The 19,286-nt window shown below is 51.0% G+C and overlaps 1 protein-coding gene across 1 annotated transcript in view; it reads left to right on the plus strand.

The window, feature by feature from the left end:
* LOC146597163 (arf-GAP with SH3 domain, ANK repeat and PH domain-containing protein 1-like) overlaps positions 1-18,813 on the plus strand; it is a 30,875-nt gene extending 12,062 nt beyond the window's left edge. Inside the window, exons 9-26 of the mRNA XM_085302682.1 lie at positions 4-90; positions 676-776; positions 2,189-2,258; positions 2,740-2,827; positions 3,429-3,477; positions 3,880-4,043; positions 4,344-4,477; positions 5,054-5,145; positions 7,189-7,366; positions 9,084-9,169; positions 9,500-9,615; positions 11,462-11,529; positions 12,245-12,352; positions 13,041-13,245; positions 13,877-14,053; positions 15,572-15,717; positions 16,510-16,632; positions 18,567-18,813. Coding sequence (XP_085158808.1) covers positions 4-90; positions 676-776; positions 2,189-2,258; positions 2,740-2,827; positions 3,429-3,477; positions 3,880-4,043; positions 4,344-4,477; positions 5,054-5,145; positions 7,189-7,366; positions 9,084-9,169; positions 9,500-9,615; positions 11,462-11,529; positions 12,245-12,352; positions 13,041-13,245; positions 13,877-14,053; positions 15,572-15,717; positions 16,510-16,632; positions 18,567-18,641 — 2,067 coding nt within the window. The 3' untranslated portion in view covers positions 18,642-18,813. The remainder of the gene's footprint in view (positions 1-3; positions 91-675; positions 777-2,188; positions 2,259-2,739; positions 2,828-3,428; positions 3,478-3,879; positions 4,044-4,343; positions 4,478-5,053; positions 5,146-7,188; positions 7,367-9,083; positions 9,170-9,499; positions 9,616-11,461; positions 11,530-12,244; positions 12,353-13,040; positions 13,246-13,876; positions 14,054-15,571; positions 15,718-16,509; positions 16,633-18,566) is intronic.
* The last annotated feature ends 473 nt before the right edge of the window (positions 18,814-19,286 follow it).

Below are 19,286 nucleotides of genomic sequence, written 5' to 3' on the forward strand. Positions count from 1 at the left end.
CAGATGAAGATTGGGCAGGATGAGGAGAAGAAGCAACTGTGCTCCCTTCGGGATCAGCTGAAAACAGCATTGCAGCTGGAGCAGAAAGAGGTAAGGTCTGATCCTTCTTCCAAGGGGACTTGAGACAGTTGCACTGCGGTGCCCTTGAGGGCAGGACGCAGTGGTTGCTTATCTAGTCCCTGTGCTGCCCTTTGATGTAGGAAGCTGTGGGATTTCTAGTCAGCTGTCAGGGGGGAGCACAGAGTCCCCGGCAGTCCCACAAGGACATGCTCTTGATTGGAAGTGGTGGGGCAGGTGCAGCCATCAAATTAGCATGCTCCTGGGGCACCTATAGCTGAGTATTATCTGGTTACTGCCTCCTCCTTGCTCTAGGCAATCTCTGCCTCAAAGCAGCTTTATCAGAACAACTGCCTCCTTGTGTCACCCTGGCAGCATATCCCAGACATGTGCAGCCCTGGTTGCCTCATCCCTGGGTGACACCCAGGCTGCCAACGCACCAGTGGAGTGATCCCCTGAGAGGGGATGGTGTAAGGCAAGGAGGCAATAGAGGGGACAGAGGTACCATCTCCTGACCCCAGCACAGTGGTGGCTGCCCTGCTCCTGTCTTTGCCTCTCTCTCCAGGGGCGGTTGTAGGGATGGGATGGGGATTGCTGCTTTTTCTCTTCTTCTGCCAGGATTCTGGGAGCAAGCAGGCAGGGTACAACATGTACCAGCTGCAAGGGAACAAGCAGTACGGCACAGAGAAATCAGGGACCCTCTTTAAGAAAAGTGATGGGTAAGTTAGGATCCTGTGTGTCCCTTTCAGTGCTCTTCTGAGCAGGTAGAACAGCTGAGCCAGAAACTTGGCCTGGCTTCTGCATGCACCTCCCCATTGTGGGAAGGAGGAACCACCTCCCGGTGCTTACTTTGAGTGGGGCTTGGGCTCCCACCACTTTCATCCGATACCCCAAGCTCTTTTTGCTTGGGGGGACAGGGAACAGTTGATGCCTCTCCCCCTCTCTTGGCCTCTCATGACTTTTCAGACCTCCTACCATCACCTTTTCCAGGCTGAAGAGCCCTGAGCCCAGCCCCCTGGGGTGTGGGAGCCATTTCACACCTTGAGCTCTGCTTGTTACTCCTCCTTGTGTCTCTCTCTGCCTACCATGGCTCTCTGCCTTGCGGGCAGACCCAGGGGGTGGATGCCCTGGGGATTTATGCACTGACGTAGTGATGTTTTCTGCTCTCTTCTCACTTCCTTTCCTCCCCAGTCCTGACCCATCCTCTGCCTTTCCATCCTTTGTCTCTGCTCATAGTTAGTAAGTTGGGCCCAGCTGTCTGCCCAGTGAGAATTAGGGGGAGGAAATGTGGGGTGGATTAGACAGAGCGTGGGTCAGTGTTTCCTTGGAGATTGCATCATGRGTCAGAGGGCAGAGACAGCCAGCAAAGAGGCTGGTTTCCTGTCATGCTCCTTTGGACCAGCACAGCACTGCCTGTCCTGTGCTCATTCCCCAAGAGCTATGTTGTGAGCTGCCGGACACTGTTCTGCTGCCTTTGGAGAGACGATGTTCTCCCAGTGAGTGGGAGCATGGTGGCAGGGAATTGCAGGGTCCTGCACTGGGAGATATGCACACATGGAAAAGCCCTAGAAAGACTTGAAACTGGACAAAAAATAATGAACTGGCCTTATGAGTCATGTTCACCTCAGGTGAAAGTTTAGTGTCCTTCCCTTTTCAGAAGTATCTTCTCAAACTCTTCCCTGTATTTTGGTCTGCCCAGAGTGACAGTCCCAGAAAAGCCAGCCTGGGCAGCCCAGCATGTAGCAATTTGGATGTAATGGTTGTGGGTGTTTGCTGAGGACTCCTGGCAGGGCCAGGGTGATCTGTATGCTCGGCTAGCAGGGCCTGCTCCTCTGAGGGATTCTGTGTGCTCCTATCACCTCTGCAGCAGCTGTGCTGCCCATCTGTACAAGCCTCTCCTTATGCCCTTTGCCATATGCCAGGATCTCCTCAGCTCAGAGGAGACCAAGAGCGACAGACCCCCATCTGTGGCAGCCAAGCCAGCATGTCTAATGAGGATCTGTGGCCCCTGCTGTCCCTTGCATGGCTCTTATGCTCACTGAYGTGACACAGGGCTATACAGCATAGTTCACTCCTCTGTGCAGTGGGACTCTGTGTGGGTCCTCTCAATCCATCCTCTGCTCATTTCCAGGTTGAGAAAAGTCTGGCAGAAGAGAAAATGCTCCATCAGCAATGGCTACCTGACCATCTCCCACAGCACGGTAGGAATCCTGTGCTGTTGCTGCCTTGGAACTGCTACCCACCACCGCAACAGCCTCACAGCATGTTAGGGGCTTCCTGGGAGCCTGGCAGAGCTCTTATGCTCAGTGCTTGCCATGCTGGGCTGCCCCAAAGTAGCATCCGTGGGGGGTCTTTCCACCAAGATCTAAGTCCCTAGGACCTGAGAGAGCTTTAGACAAACACAGGAGGACCTTTCCTGCCTCTGTGTATGGAGGAGTGTGAGCCTGGGGACCAGGTGCTCCAAGCATGGGGTGCCAGTCCAGTAAGAAAAGGTCAGTGTTGCTATTTCTTGTATTGCTCTTGAGAGCAGAGCCAAGGATGAAGTGCTGGGCACAAGAGAGATTCACTGCTCTTCTGCTTGTGCAGTGATCTGAGCCACTGCAGAGCCAGGTGCTGATAGTTACCACCAYGCTGCAGCCCTGTGATGTGGGGAGCACTGAGTCTTCTTCCTTCCTCTCGTAGTTCAACCGCCCACCAGCCAAGCTGAATTTACTGACATGCCAGGTGAAGCCGAATGTGGATGACAGGAAATGCTTTGATCTGGTTTCACGTGAGTCCTGGTGCCTGTTCTGCGRTTCCTCTGGGAATGCTGCCAGAGAAGTGGCAGCAATTTGTGTTCAGAGAGTCAGTGTAGGCCGAGGTGAAGCTCTGCAGCTCTGAGCCAGCTGGGAGGTTTCCCCTGGGAAATAGTATTGAGAGGCAGCTCTGCTCAGGAGCAACAGTGCACATGCCAGGTGTGAGATGGACAGCACTGCCACAGGGCAGCATAGCGTTGTAGGGGGGTATATGTGGACCATGCAAACATAGCTAAGCTGCTGCCCAGGAGCTAACATGAGTGTCCCTCTTTCCTGATACAGCAGTAAGTTGCTTTGCCTGGGGTGCACCGTAGAGGGACTGGGACCAGCACAGTCATAGGCCACCTTCTATGCATCTGTTTAGTGCCTGAGCTGGAATTTTCTGTCCCATGTACCTGGGCTTGCTGAGCCCAGCTCAAGCTTGTTTTGCTGTGCGCCTGCTGTGTGAGATGGAAGTGCGAGATGGCTAGCTCCCTGCAGTCTTTCCAGGCAGCCCTGTCCTGCTGTCACTAAAGTCAAGCTCTTTTGGACCTGGGCTCTTCAAGACCTAGAGGAAAACGGCTGTATGTGTTTCAGATAACCGCACGTACCACTTCCTGGCAGAGGATGAACAGGAATGTGTTGCGTAAGTACTGCAGGCAAAGAATGCTCACTGGGGACAAAAAGTGCTCCTCTGGCTGCTGATGAGGAGCCAGCTTTTTTGGCTAATGAGGCAGCACCCCACTGCCCCTTGTTCAATGCCCTTCCCATCCTCACTGTGTCCCAGTCACTCTGAGGGGCTGGCCAGCAGGCAAGCAGGGCACAGGGCCCAGCTGAGGCCTTTGGCAACTGATTTGCTGCTGGGTTCACCTTCAGAAGCTTTGTGTTCAGTGGTTCTGGGCTCTGTGGGCTTCCACCTTTCCTTGCAGTGCCTGCCCTGGCTGTGCAACAGCAGGACAAGCCCTGCTGCCCTCCTTGCTTAGCTCCCTGCAGCCTGAGCATGTCAGTGTGGGGCTGCACTCCTAAAAGCAGCTTTCTGCCCATGCAGCTGGGTGTCCGTCCTCAGCAACAGCAAGGAGGAGGCACTGAACGTGGCCTTCAGCAAGGCACAAGGTGGTGGGGAGAGCAGCATGGAGGAGCTGACCCGGGCCATCATTGAGGAGGTTAAATGCATGCCTGGGAACAGAGAGTGCTGTGACTGCTCAGCGCCAGGTGAGAGTCAGCCCAGGACTGTGGTGGCTGTYGCACAAGCTACCTATGTTTCCTCTCCCTGGGGACAGGCAGAGCTTTCTGCAGCATCCAGCTCTGTCACAGCCCACCCCATGGAGACCCACAGGTCTGGGACCTTCTCCCTCACCATCATGCTCCCACAGCTCTTTGTTGCCAGTTAGTACCAAAAGCAGKCCCGCTGTGCAAGTGTGCCTTGTGCCCCAGTGCCCTGAGGCTGCAGAAAGGGCTAGGGGGTGGAAGAGGCAGGAGATGCACACTAGACCAGCAGTGTTATCTCTACAGATCCCACTTGGCTCTCCATTAACTTGGGCATCCTGATCTGCATCGAGTGCTCTGGGATTCACAGAGAGATGGGTGTGCATCTTTCCCGTATCCAGTCACTGTCTCTGGACAAGCTAGCAACCTCTGAATTGCTGGTARGATGCTGTCAGAAGTGTGCTCTGTCCCTCTCCCTTCCACCCTCCTGAATCCAAGTGGAAGTAAATTCACTGCATTTTCCCCTTGTGAAACAGGCTCATCCACAACTGTAATTCTCAGGGTTTAGTGGTTATTGTGTCAGGAAGTGTCATCTTCAAAGARAAGAGGCGGAGGCCATTTCATCTTTCTTGGGTCATCCATCTCTCACACTCAGAGACTCCAGCTGTGGCATCTCAGGCAGGGGAGCTGCAGGGCAAGTCCAAGCCCAGAATGGAGTAGAGCAGTGCRTGGCAAGGGCAAGGGGAGGGAGGATTTGCAAAGGACTGTGATAGTCTGGGTGCTCATGAACGATATGGATGCAGGTAGGTCTGTGATGAGGGCTGGCTGGGGAGCTGCTAGCAGCTGGTGGTTGTCAGATCAAGGAATGAGTGTGTTTGGCAGTGGTATTCCTTGCCTGGATATAAGCCCAGGAGTTAGCTTTGGGGTTACACTGCTGCAGTTGGCAGCTCCCTCTCCTGCTGCCCAGTATGTAGTGCTGCATGCTCTGTGCCACCTCTAGTTTGGTTGTTTTGCAGCTGGCAAGAAATATTGGCAACTCTGGCTTCAATATCATCATGGAAGCGAATATCCCCAGCTCTTCAACAAAACCCACAGAGCACAGTGATATGTAAGTTGCACTGTAAGAGCTGTTATTTGTGGGAKGTTACGTATGGGGCCCTTGACTGTGTGCACGTGCTCCATGGGTCTATTAGTTCCCCATGATAACCAGGCACATGGATACTGCCTAATCCCCTGCCCACATGGTAGCTTCTATTTAGAAGCAATTTCATCAAGCCCAGCAGGAAAGGTCTGATAAAGGAGAGTGGAGGGGCAAGGAAGACCCAGCAGGATGGTGCAAGGGTGGCTTCAAGGTCAGGACAGAGATCAAAGAAACAGCACTAGAAAGGAAAAGGCATGAAGAGAAGCAAAAAAGAAATGGAGCTGCCAAGCAGGGGGATGCAGGCTGTACACAGTAGCCAGGAAGGGAAGGACAGAGTGATGCAGTGGGATGGAGGAGAATGAATTGTGTGGTGCAGAGCAGTTCACAGTGTCCAAGTTCAGCAGGTTTAGCATAGGCATCTAGCAAAAGGGAAGAGAAAATAAGAGGCTTGTGGTCATCATAACATGTGTGGCCAAGTTCCTTGTGATATAAGTACACAGAGACAGAAGTCTGTGAAGACTTCCAGTCTGTTAGGTGTCAGCTTCTTTCACTGAGTGTGTGGGGAATGTGTGTACCACTTGCTACCTTAACTATGGATGCAGGCCATAAAGTCCTCTTCATCCAAGAAAGCACTCCAGTTTCTACGCTCTGCAGAGGATGGGTGAGAGCCTGGACAGCATAGTTGGTGCCAAGAATAACTCTGGGCTTCTCCAGAGCTTAGCACTACAAAGCTGGGATGCAGCAGAGCTCTTGGGAAAGCAGATAGATGAGGAGCTTATTGTCAGGTGCTGAGGAGACTTTCAGGAGGCTGTAAAGCAGGCACAGCAGGCACTGATGGGGACTTAGGCTCCGTAATAGGCATTTAAGTCCTGAGTAGGACAGCATTTGGATGGATGGGACCCACACTGTAGTAAATAGATGAATAAGGAAGAGGTTTGGATGCTGAATGTGCAGAACTGAAAGTGGATGAAATGAATAATTCAGTTCTTCTGTGGCAGCCTTTTCTGCTTGCAGTGCTCCTTTACACCTGAGCATCTGCCCCACAGATCCTCCAACAGGTCACAGCTTCTGCTTTACTTGGATTCTCCTCTTCTCCAACTGGAGAATTCCAGCTTACTAAGTCATTCCTTGTCTGGAAGCTGTTTCCTTTCCTTGATCGTTCTTGTTTACTCTGTGCCATGTGATGCCTTTCACTCCTCTTTATTTCCATTCCTCCCCCTAATTCTCACTGGGCAGACAGCTGGGCCCAACTTACTAACTATGAGAGCAGAGACAAAGGATGRAAAGGCAGAGGACAGGTCAGGACTGGGGAGGAAAGGAAGTGAGAAGAGAGCAGAAAACATCACTACGTCAGTGCATAAATCCCCAGGGCATCCACCCCCTGGGTCTGCCCGCAAGGCAGAGAGCCATGGTAGGCAGAGAGAGACACAAGGAGGAGTAACAAGCAGAGCTCAAGGTGTGAAATGGCTCCCACACCCCAGGGGGCTGGGCTCAGGGCTCTTCAGCCTGGAAAAGGTGATGGTAGGAGGTCTGAAAAGTCATGAGAGGCCAAGAGAGGGGGAGAGGCATCAACTGTTCCCTGTCCCCCCAAGCAAAAAGAGCTTGGGGTATCGGATGAAAGTGGTGGGAGCCCAAGCCCCACTCAAAGTAAGCACMGGGAGGTGGTTCCTCCTTCCCACAATGGGAAGGGGAAAGTGGGTGCAAAAGTCCCCCTGTCCCAGCACTGCAGATACGCACGCTTAATGTATGCAAGTCAAGGTCTCRTTTATATAACTCCAGCAGAAGCAGCTTCAAGAAAACCACAGTGTTTTTTGTAAGATCTATGACTGATGCTATAGAGGAGTCTAGGGGATGGAGCAGAGACAGGAAAGGTATGAAACTGCCTGGCAGGTCTAAAGGAGAGAGGGGGAAAGTAGCTGGGGCAGTAGAAGCGGAGGGGGAGTCACTATGCCACTAGACGCTTGCTCAGTCTCTGTGAGTCCTAACTCTTGTTCTGTTGGTCTTTGCCAGGGCCTTTCGGAAAAATTTCATCATTTCCAAATATGTTGAAAAGAAATATGCCAAGAGAAGTCCTGCTGTTCACCATCCAGGCCTCCCAGAAGCTGTCATGTACAAGGACATATTTTCTTTGCTCCAAGCTTATGCTGAGAATGTGGATTTGAGTAAGCCTGTGCTGGCACCTCTGCAGGTACAGCTGCCCCTCTCTACTGCAACAGAGGGCAYAGGAGCAGTCCAGGTGCCATCACCAAATGGGGGGAACACAGGAGACTGGAGGCATCTGAAAAGGAGGTGCTCACAGGGAGCAGAAAAGCAGTCCTGCTCTGCTGAAGGAGAGCCTCTGCCTGGATTCAGGGGAGGCTGAATTCCCAGGCTCCACTGTCAGAGCACCCAGCACCTCTCCCCTTCTATTCCCAGCTCTTGCTGGCAGGTACCACCTGAAAAGGGGTGTTTTGGGGAACTGGCAGATTCTTCACCTTCAGTTACATCTTGCTTCCTGCGAAGTAAGGAAGCAGGCAATTAGAGTTTTCTTCTGGGGAGCTGGACACACACTGTGGCACAGCTGCTGCTATGAGGGATGGCAGCGTGCAGCAGCTGGACAGTAATTCTATTGACTACTAAACCATCCAAGCAAAATTAAAACAACCCTTTGCTTGTTTAAAGCAAAGATAAATGTGACAGGGATCCTGCCCTTCCTGAGCCTGCCTCCCTAGCCTCCCTCTCCCTCAGAGCCTGCTGTCCCCCTTGCAGACACCAGGCAGTCCTATGGATCCATATGAGAAAAAGCTTTGCTCTGTTCTCTCCAACCTGTCTGCAATGGAAGCTGTTTACCTGCAAACATCTGAATTGGATTTCAGACCCTCAATATGTCCAAGTATTACTTGGACATTGTAAGTTGAAAATTCAGAATAACTTTTTTTGTCTGAAGCCAAAGTGTAAATCCTTGCTGTAAGTGCAGCCCTGACTCTGGAGGTGTTTGCKCTCTGCCTGTATGGGAATGCTGCTCTTCTATCCCCTTTCTCAGAAAGGAAGCTTGTGGATGTTGCCCAGAGAAAAATGAAGGAGCAAAATGGTGGAATGAGCAAGAAGCACTTTTAGAACTGGAGGTCCTAGGACAAACTGGCAAGCGAGAAGCAACTGTGCAGACAGCAGCTGTTGCACATCTTGGGGCACCCAGCGGCAGCCAGTGAAATCATGAACTCAGCCAAGTTCTGCTGCTGACATGGGAAAATCACGCCTGGTTGCCTCAGTTTCTAAATGTGAAAAGGGAATGAGAAATGAAAATGAAAGGTGCCAGCAAAAGGGGAGATGTTAAGAAAATAAATGGCTCAGCCCATAATAAAAAGTTGTCAATTGTTTAAAAAGAACATAAGGGAGGATGAGGAGAGTGTGATTAGAAAAAATTTCCTAGAGAAATGTGGCTCCATGGATCTACCTCATGTTAAGACAGCTCTGGAGTTCTAGACAACTTTGCTGGATGTGGCTCTGAAAAGACACTGTCACACTTGTTTCTGTTCATCCCTTGGAGGCTGTTAGGGATGTTAAATGCAAAAGATGGGGGAGCTAGCTGATTTAACTTTTTGTTTCATAAGCAATCAGCTCCTACTCCTGCCTGTAATATCTTAGTATTGAACTGCGCATGCTTGTGGACTTTCCAAAAGCCTTTGACTAGTTGTTCACGAGAAGTTCGTAGGGGAAATCAGCAGTCAGTGTCTCTCATGTTTGCAGAGTGTTTGGTAGGTWGGATGCTGGCCCTAAGCAGTCCTTGGAACTCTTCTAGTATTGTAGCTGCTCCTCCTAGGATCACACAGTTCCTCAAGCACAGGAAGGACAGAGCTCTGTTTTCAGAGAAGATGCTGACAGCCTCACTCTCATCCTGTTGCTTGCTGTGTTTTTCTTGTTTACAGGAACCTGGGGAGACCATTCTCCACCTGGCAGTGCTGTTGTCTGATCGAACCTCTTTGCATATTGTTGATTTTCTTGTGCAGAACAGGTAAGTCATGATGTCAGTGCTAGTGAAAGGTGCAAGACTGATAGTTCTGGAGATTTCTTCTATGTGCTCCCAGAGAAAAAGCACTGGGGCAGGCATCCCAACAAACGTACATTGGGCTAGTCTTGAGATGACTATCCCTAGATCAAAGGGTCATTTGGTTCCCTCATCTCCTCTGGGTCTTTGTTGAGGTGTAGCAGTGGTGGTGGTCTTCCAGCCTTCTTCAGATGAGGTGGGAAGAAACACACATGTACAAACACCAAATGGTGTTTGCTATGGCTGGGGCAAGCTGCTCTTCCTAGGCACACTGAAACTGTTCATCCTCTACTGCAGCGGAAGCCTTGGAAAACTGACTGCAAAGGGGAACACACCGCTTCACTACTGCTGCTCTCACAACAAACCTGAGTGTGTCAAGTTACTGCTGAAGGCCAAAGCCAACATTGCCATCAGTAAGTGGTTGGGGGAATCCCTATCTTGTGCATGCGGGTGGTGCCTTCTCAAYCCCTTTTGGAAACACCACCCTGAGCCTTGTTAAACTACTCAACAACGCTTGTTTGCTACTGAGATGAGTTGCAACCTTTTTCCCTTGAGAGAGATGAGACTRATGAGACCTCTCCTCATCATCTCCAATCAGGAGTCATGCTCTTCTCTCTGATGTTGCTCTTGGTTCTCCACATTCAGGGGCACCCATAAGTGAGTCAGCCCTGCCCTTTAGGATGCATGCTACCCTCCCTGAGCTGGGCTGACCAAGGTTCCTGCTCTTGGCAATCTTCGAATTTCAGGCTTCATTCTCCAGCTCAGAGSTGAGGCTGCATCCTTTCTGCTCCTTGGAGAGGGACAAGTGGCACCCCATGGACCTCTTGTCTTCAAGGAACTCTTTCCTCTGCCCCAGTTCACTTCTCCCTTTCTCAAGTGGAAAGCCAAAGGCCTGCCTGTGGCTTGCAGCTTCAAGGTTGTTTCCTTGCTCTCTGCAGATTGCACTCCCCTGAGTGGGGTTTATGCTGGGGTGCACTCACAGAGCTAACTGAGCAAGTGAAAAGTGATCTGAGCTGCTCTTCCATGCTCAGCACATGCACAGCAGAAATTGTGATAGAGGCCTGGCTTTCATTTTCAAAGACAAAAGTGAAATGCTGGGGAATGGATAGGAAGTTTGTCAAAATGCCGGTTCAGAAACTGAGCATATAGTGGTGCTCAGGAACCCAGATGATGGATCTAGTCATTTATACTGCACATGAATCCCCATCTCCTCTTCAAAACTTAGAATTGAGCTTTACAACTGGGACCCTTGTTGAAATGGGAGATTGCAGATCTCATCGTCATTAGGTATCAGCTGAATTTGTAGGTAGACTGAGTCACTCCTCAGATGCCCCTTGTTCCTTCTCCCTGGTTTTACACCGCAGATAGTTCAGTGTCAACAGGGACCTGCATGCACCTCCTGCTGTTTCACAGTGATTCAGCAGGCTGACTTACCATGACCCAAGGCACACCAGGTGCAGTGGCACCTGCCCCATCTATGCTGATTCCCCCTCCCCACCAGTACATCTGCCTTCCAGTGTGTACAGAAACCATCAGTCTTCAGTGCAGACCCTTCACTAGTTTGAGATACCCTGAAGACTCCTGGATGCCCATTTCMTGGAGGCAGAAACACGTCCTCTAACCACATGCCCTCTGCCTTCTGCAGAGTCCCCTGAGCTGTCCCCTCTCCCCATCCTGCCTGGTGCCTGCTCAGGTTCATAGAGAGGGCTTGGTAGGAAACAAGGTTGCAAAATTATAGCAACATCGTAGCAGATCTCATATGAGGCTAAGGTTGCCTCTGAATCAGCTTTTGTGTCCTTTAGGCTCTGGCAGTGGCTGTGATTCTTTGTCTCTCTATCCTGTCCCGTCTCTGCAAGCCACTGGGATTTACTAGCTGTCCTTTCCCTCCTTACATGGGTGTCTTACTGCTCCTGTTCTCTTTTAGGCAATCTCTTCTTTTAGGCTGGTTTCTGTTTGCCCAAAGCTGTGAGTCCTGAGAAGCTGCATGTAGGTATGTTAGGACGTGAATGACCTGTTAATCTTGGTGCCATCAAAATGTGTCTCTCTCACAGCCCTTCTTCTACCCATTCTTCCTTTTTGTCCTCCTGCCCCAGACAGTCCCACTSCTCCTTTCACATTAACCTTAACATTTTTGCTGCAATTCTCTGCAACCTCTAGAGACATATAGGCAGGTTTTGCACAGGATCCCTGCAAACAGCAATACTCTCTACTTAGTAAAGCACAGAGAGGACTCATAGCGACTACCATTTTTCTCCACAGCTAATGAAGTGGGCGAGACAGCCCTGGATGTTGCCAGGAGGCTGAGACATCCCCTGTGTGAAGAACTGGTAAGAAATCATGTCTCACTCTCTCTGCTTTCAGGATGTCCCAGTAGCACAGAGTGAAGCCCTGGAAGGGCACTGACGTGGATGTGTCAGGTCAATGCCAGCACAGGGCTGCATTGGGCTGTGAGGGAGAGAGCTGAGTTGGGGTGGGGGGACTGTACAGCTCCTYGCTGTGAGGGAGGGCACTGAGAAAGGGGAAATGTACAGCTTCCCACTACACAGGCAGCACTGCCTTGGCCTGCTGCAGTCCTGTGGCCCTGCTTAGCAGGACTTGGAGACTGCACAGAGAAGTGAATCTGTCCCTTGGTACCTCTGGTGTTTGTGTGGGATGTGGAGGAAGAGTCAGGGGGTTGATTAGGGAGGAAATGGCCCAGCAGTTGTGGGATCCCTCAGGGCAGGRCAGTTTGGGATAAGCCAGACCAGAACTGTCCAGAGGTCATGCTGGGCTGTGAGGGGTGAGAGCAAGCATCTACTTGTGTAGTTCAAGAAAACAGACCTGCTGGCTCTGCAAGTCTTGTTTCTGACACATCTCAAACAGTGTGTTTGGAAAGCTTTGCAAAACTCTTGTACTCCCAGCTTGCCAGGCAGGAAATATTGTTCACAGCTTGCAGATGTTTCTCTGACAACTGAATAGTTGGGGCTGGGGCAAGTTGTGACCTTGGGTGCCAGCTGGGAGTAGGAAAGGGCTGGGTCCTCAGGGAGATCCTCTGTGTCCCAGCTGCTGCAGGCCCAAAACAATCAGTTTAACCAGCATGTCCATGTGGAGTACGAGTGGTGGCTGGGCCAAGATGACATGTATGAGAGTGATGAAGACCTGGATGAGAAGGTGAGGTGGTCACTCAAGGCATGTGCAGCCTGGTGTGGGCCTTGAAGGATGTGTCTTTTGCCTGACACTGAGACACTCTCCACTTGTGGCTGCTCACCTCGGATAGACTCCTGTTGTCTTCCCTAGTAATGCTGTCCCTTGTGAAACTGTTCACTTAGTGTTTCCCTGTAAATGAGGAAAACTTGAGTCTTGCTTTTTTTCTTTTCCCTTTTCTTTTCTWTTTTTTCTCAAGTGAAYGTATTCCTGTCTTGGAGAGGAGTGAGAATTTGGCTGTGCCACCCAAACCCTTGTCTGTCCCGTGCCTCCTTGTTGTGGGGGCTGTTYGAATCTGTCCTGGGGTATCTTCTGAGGGCYGTGTCTGGGGCCCAGGCCTTGTGGTGTTGGGTGTAGTTCAAGGTGATGAGGAGCCAGGTCTGTCCACAATCCCAGGCAGCTTAAACAGCCTGCACTGGTGGTCCCCGCTGTCCTGTGATGGCAGCACCACACTGCCATTGCATTCTGTCTCCTTGCCTGCACCATGCAGCAAGTATGGCCTGTGGCCTTGAAGGGGGGCTAAGGGCCATGTGTACCACTGCTGCCTCCTATTCTTGTCACTCTGGAGTGATCAAAGTCTCCTATACTTGCTCATTGCCCTAGCTTTTCTCTCCTTCTGTATGCTCCATGTAACATGCTAGTATCTGTTTCCCAGCTGGGTTATTTGAAGAAAGAACGTGCTGTGCGCCCTCAGAGCTGCTACCATCCAACTGCTTCTGCCTCCAAGCAACAGGCAGCAGGGGCAATACCTCAGGGGAAGTGGCCAGACATCTATACGTCACCCACCCACCTCCGCAGCCTGGACATACCACCAGCCCCCTCCTACCCGCCTCCTTTCCCACCCCAGTGGGCAAGCCCAGGTAAGAGCATGACATGAGAATCTTGCATGGGCTGGCAGGGTCAGGACCTGGAGCCCATGCAGCATGACTCCATCAGATGAGGATCATTTTGGCTGCATCTGGACCCTGATGGTGTGTGAGGGGTTGTCCTGTGCAACAGAAGTCTAGTTGGTGTTGGTTGGTCTTTCCCGGCACCGATCCCCACGTGGGTCTTTGCAAACCAGTGTGGAGCATGTTCACCCTCTGGTGCTCTTACAATGCATACCATATCCTCCTGAACTTTGCTGTTACTGGTAAAGCTGGAGGGCAGATGTTCAGAGATGGAATTAGAAACACAAAGCTACTAGTGGAAGCAGCAACACTGCAGTTCTAGTCCTTAGGAAGATTCACTCCTGCTGTCCATGCCCAGCCTTTCTTTGGTAAGCCCAGGCACCTCACTTTCCAAGAGACTTGTCAAGTGCTACCTGACTTCCTGTCCATCTGCTCCAGTTGTGTTTCCAACTTGATACATTTCTCAAGTCAGACCTGCAAGCGGAGAAATGAATATCACTGTCAATGGGTCTGCAGATTTCTCCCTGGAGCTTTGCTCCCAGAAGTCTTCATCAATGTCAGCTTGCTTTTGACACATGATTTGTTCTGGCTCTGTATTTAGCTCCCCAGGAGGCCCATCCACCTCTTCTTACCAGCACATCTGTCTTTGCTGAGGACACAAAAACTGGAAAGATCCCAACCCTGCCTCTGAGCACCAAGCACAAGCGTACATCCTCYGAACCAGTGCCTTGGGTACCGCTTAGCCCTGAACAGCCCAGCCAAGCCAACCCGATTTCAGGTAATGAAAGAACTGGCTCAGGAAGAGCAAGGAGCCATGCTGTGCCTTGGGGATTGGCCTTGCTGGTGGGAAGAACCCTCTGGAGGTCTCCATTCCATTACCTGCTCAGAACGGGGCAATGACCCCCAGTAGGTCAGATTAGTTGTGGCTTTGTCTAGCTGACTATTGAAGCGCCCTGAGGATGGAGGTACAGGCCAAGGACAGACTGGTACCCTGGCTCATCTGACTCCCAGCTCAGCTGTGGGGGAGAAGGGCTAGAAGCCAAACCCAGAGCTACCCTGTACTTTAGTGCAAGCTATGTGTTAGGCTGGGCTGGTGGGAGAATGCTGCACTGGGCATTTTGCTCTGGACCAAAGGACCAGTTGGCTGCTTCCAGAGGGCTCTGGCAGTATAAGATCTCTTCAATATGTCAATGGTTTGTTCTTCCTGTTTAGAGGCTGGATTTTTCTTGCCTGTGGATTCTTTGGTTGGGGAAGGTTCTCCAGAAATCAGAGATAATTTTCAGTGCTGCTGCAAGCCCTGAGTGCTTTGTTCATGGATTAGGCCTGTGAGACCTCTTGCTTGGACTCTGGGTTGGGAGAACAATGTGAAATAGCGCTGAACTGGGTGTCCACAACAGAGATGCACCCTGCACCTAGGAGGTTAGATGAGAGCAGGGCTCTTCTACAGGTCACAGCGCTGTTGGAGATGCTCAGTTTGGAGAAGTAAACAACCTTGTCCTGGTGGATTTGTTTTAATAGGTGCCCATGGCAGACAGGTGCTCCCTCTCTGCACACCAAGCAGGGTGGCAGGTTGGGGACTGAGACAGTGGCTCTCAAAATGCAAGCTCTTCCCAGCAGAGCTCAGCYGCATGGGGAGTGCTGAGGGGCAGAGAGTGCCAAGCACTCGTCCCACAACAACCACCCCCTTCCCCTGGTGCTGGCAGTTCTCAGGGCACCTTGGAGCTGTGTAGCCAGATCCCAGCACAGCTGCTTTCTTACACTGCGCTGGAAACAGCCCCTCTGCACACCCAGCCAGCAGGATGGCAATTCCCTGGAGAGCCAGAACAGCCACCCCTGCCTGCCGTTCTGACTTCACTACTCTTGCTAAAGCTCCTCTGCATTTTTGCCCTTAGCACTAGCTCATGCCAGCCCGTGGGCCTGTCTACTTTACCAGATGCAGCCCAGCAAGTTAAGGACACACGCTGCACCACCTTTCCTTTTGTCCACTGCCTGGGGCCCCTCAGGCCCTATGTATCAGGCCAGGTGGCCCTGCCTATTAATGCTTGTCTTACCCTAACCTCCACTCTTATTCCATCTGCTTCCTCATCACAGTCTCTTTCCCTGCTGCTCCTCTCTGCCCCAACCCAATCCCTCTGCTCCGTTCTTGCTTTCTAGCTCCCAGTCTCATGGAGATGSTTGTTGCCCATGCTGTGCCATGGAGCAGGACTGTGCTGCATGGTGGTGCCAGAGTGGCAGTTGCTATTGTCCATCCTGTGATGAAAGGTGGGAGGAGATGACCAGCCTGCTTATGTCCTAGGTGCCCTGAAGACAGCAGGCTCCCTCAGCGTGTCTGACCCTAGGAAAGTGGGACAACCTGGCCCACAGCAGTCCCTCCAGGAGCCAGATCCATGTTCTGTCYATGCTGAGGATGCTCCACCCCCTCTTCCTCGGCGGAGCAGTCTGGTAGGTGGTCAGTGGCCAGGGCTCAGTTCAGCTCCCATGTATGCCCGGATTTWTCACCTTTGTCTTTGAACTGAACTGGAGTCTAACCTAGTAATAAACTCTCTTCCCACCACTTCTCCAATGACTCCCCAGCATTGACAGGTCTTAACTAGGTGCTGGAAATGCTATGCACAGAAACAGCTAGGTCCTCCTAATGAATGCTGGACCTATGGAGATTGCTGTTATTTACTAYTAGCCAAAATCCCCACAGGCTCTTTGGAGAAAAGACATAGATGATTTCAGGTTGCTGGCAAATCAGGTGAGCTTTGGGGCTTGGGTAAGGTGCAGTGTCCACACTGGCTTTGCCTYTCTGTAGTTTGAGTGACACCCTTCTCCTTGCAAACACTGTGGTGCAAAGCCCTCTTGTTTGGGGGAGCTTGTTTGGGTTACTTGGTCTTGGGGTTGTTCTTAGCAGCACCCCTTATCTKCAAACAGAGCCACTGTGAGGGAAGCGAGGCCACAGATAACACAACTGCAAATACTCCAGTCCTGGGGGAGAGGGGCAGATGCCTCTGGAAGGATGCTCCAGTGGAGGGAGATCTCATTTGGATCCTGATCTCTCTCAAATTCTTAGGAAATGCTCYGCTGCCTCTACTCTCTCTTTATACACTAAAGCTCCCTGGCTCTCAGCCTTGCTATTCGCACATCTTTGCCAGGGGCTTTGGGATCAAGACACTGAAACTATTCTAGTTTGTTTCTGACATAGGTGATGGCAGAAGAGGTCGAACTTAATGTTCTCTCTCCTGCTTGCAGAACAGACTGCTTCTTCGCAGGGTCCGAGCTCTCTATGATTGCAACGCTGACCGGGAAGATGAGCTGACTTTCCGCACAGGCGAGATCATTGTGGTGTCTGAAAAGGAGGACAGCAACTGGTGGGTGAGTGAACCTGCGTGTGCTGAATGGCTCTGGGATTTGCATTTGATTGTCTCCCCTCCCCGTACGTCTCTTGCCTCTCTCATAYGTGTTGCACAAATTGTTATGTTCTGCCTTCCTTGGAACAAACTACTGGTTGTACCTGAGCAACCTGCTCCCTGTGCGGACACTGCGTCCCACCATTTCCCTTCTCTGCAGTCTGGACAGATGCCACTATGTTTGCCTCCCACTTGTGACCTGGCCATTCCCCTTGCCCATGGCAGCTTGCTTGCCCACCCTCTTCAGGAGCGTTGGAGATCACTCACTTATCATCTATTTTTGGAACCTGTCCAAGGAGGACAGGTTCTCAGCCCTGACRTTAACAGCAGTGGAGCAAGGAAGCTTAAGGACTTTAGAATGGTCATATCTTTTGCTGCAATCAACAGCTGGGCACCAGGTCTTCCTCAGTACTGGGTGGGCTGGCATCCCCAAAACAGGACACCTGCAGGCTGTGACAGATAMGGTCTGTAGCACTGTTTAGCAAAACTAAAGACCAGAAGGACCTCAYGGTGTTTCAAACCTCTTGTAAACCTGAGTTTTCACTCAGGAATGCTAGTGCAACCCTGCTGACCAGGACCTTCGCTGGCAGCAGCACAGTTTCCCCAGGCCAAAGAGAAGGGTTAAAAATGGATGTAAATGCACCTTTCCCCTGCCTCCCTGGAAGATTTAAGTAGCAATCAGTAACTGCAGTTAGTGTTTTCCTGGTCATTCAAATACTTGCAAACAGCAATTATACCCTTTTTAACTCCTGCCCTGGATGACTTGGTTTGTCCCAGTAAATCAAAATGTTAGTTTTTTATTGTTTTTCTTCTGATTTTTTTTATGATTTACGTAATTRGTTTTAGAAATAATAATTTAAAATTGCTTTAAATATTTTTAAAATTCTCAGAGGGGTTAAAAACTACTCTGAATCTGCCTCTGACTCCCTGGGCAAGTCTCAGTCTTTGAATGGCAAGCGTGAGCCTTGGGCAAAAGCCTATGTGGAAATGAAATCTCCATCCTGAGCCCAAGTGCAGAGATGAACAAGGTCTTCAGGAAGAGAAGCACATCTGGGGGTTTCACCACATGCTGTCACCAGTAGCTGATAAACCTTATATAAAAATTGTGCTTAATTTCTACCATAAATGTGTCGAACTTCTCCTTCCAGCCATTGAATCTGTTTCTATATTGGCTGCTAGATTGAAGAGCCCTTTCTACCAGAAATTGAGCTTAGCCAGTGTTTACACACCGTGATCAGATCTTCTCTTGAGTTTGTCTTCCATAAACTAAGCAGAAGTCTCTTTTGTCTCCTTCTGTAACATCAGTTTTCACATTTTTTTTTTCTATCTCTTTCCCAGCTTTTGTACAGCCTTTTCTAAAGTACAGGTGACTCCTGCTAAGGGTGGTCTCAGAGCTGTGTGCACACACAGATTTGTTCTCTCTTCCTACATGAAATTTCTTTCTGCTCATTCCTCCTTCTCTTCTGGCAGCCATAGCATCCTGCTGGGCATCCGTTTTCAGTGCTGCCAGCTGCTCTGGCTTACTTCTACTCACCGGCTGTGACACTCAAGGGGATCTGCAGTTGCTCTATTTTTCTGTGGCTCCACAGGGCAAGAATAACCTACCCTGTGTCAAAAAGTTACATGCAGAGCTGCCTTGCCAGGCCCTTGTGGCAGAGTAACCATCTGCAGAGCTGGGGATCTGTTACATTTCCTTCACAGGGCTGTCAGACCCACCTCGATGGGGACCTGACTCATGTGAGGTCAAGTGTTTGCCTGGATGTTTCTACCCTGAGGAAGGGCTATTTGAGCAACCAGATGCAGCTGTTTTGAGCCAGTTTCACATGCCTTTCAAACTCTGTGCCATGTTCACTGCTCTTTTTCTTTTTCTTTTTCTTTTTTTTTCCTTTCTCCCCACAGAAAGGGTGGATTGAAGGACAGCCTCATAGGCGAGGAGTCTTCCCAGCTTCGTTTGTTCATGTGCTCAGTGAATAGGAACTGCTTCAAGTCGGGAAGGAAGGTCTGATCACGCAACTCTCCCACATCCCGTCTGCAGAGGGCTCCCAGGGACAAGCAAGCTGGGAGCACCGGCTCACTCCAACCTGCCTCCTTCCATCTGCRGCCCCAGGATGCCTGTTCCCCTGCCAGGCCTGGGCTCCTGGCATTGGCTCTCTTCTGGTGGCCTGCCCGCAGCAGCAGCAGGCTGTCACGGAGGATAGCCCTCCCCTGGCCAGCAGTGCTGATGGGGGCGCAACGCTCTGTATAATGTCAATTTAAACAGTGCTTATAAAGCCTTGGAGACTTGGCTATGTGTGTGTGATGGGGGCTGGCTCTTAGCAAACTCAGGAGAGGATGAAGCAACCCTGTGTTCCACAGCCATGTTCTGGGTCTCAGCCCAGCTGTCACCACCACCTGAACCCATCTGCATCCTCATGCTGGACACAGCCCTTGGGGCTCCGTTGTTGCTCTGGGGCTTCTGTAACCTGCCCCCAAACCCTGGTTCCTGCCTCACCATGTGCATGCTGTGTGTCCTGCAGCATTTCTCAGCTCCAATAGCACTAATGGAAGTGATGGTACAACGGAGCAGAACTGTGCCACTGCTGTGCAGCCCTGCTGGCCAAACCCCTGAGAACTACTCCG

Source organism: Rhea americana, unplaced genomic scaffold (assembly GCF_003343005.1).
Source record: "Rhea americana isolate MKP2758 unplaced genomic scaffold, rheAme1 scaffold_190, whole genome shotgun sequence".
NCBI lineage: Eukaryota > Metazoa > Chordata > Aves > Rheiformes > Rheidae > Rhea > Rhea americana.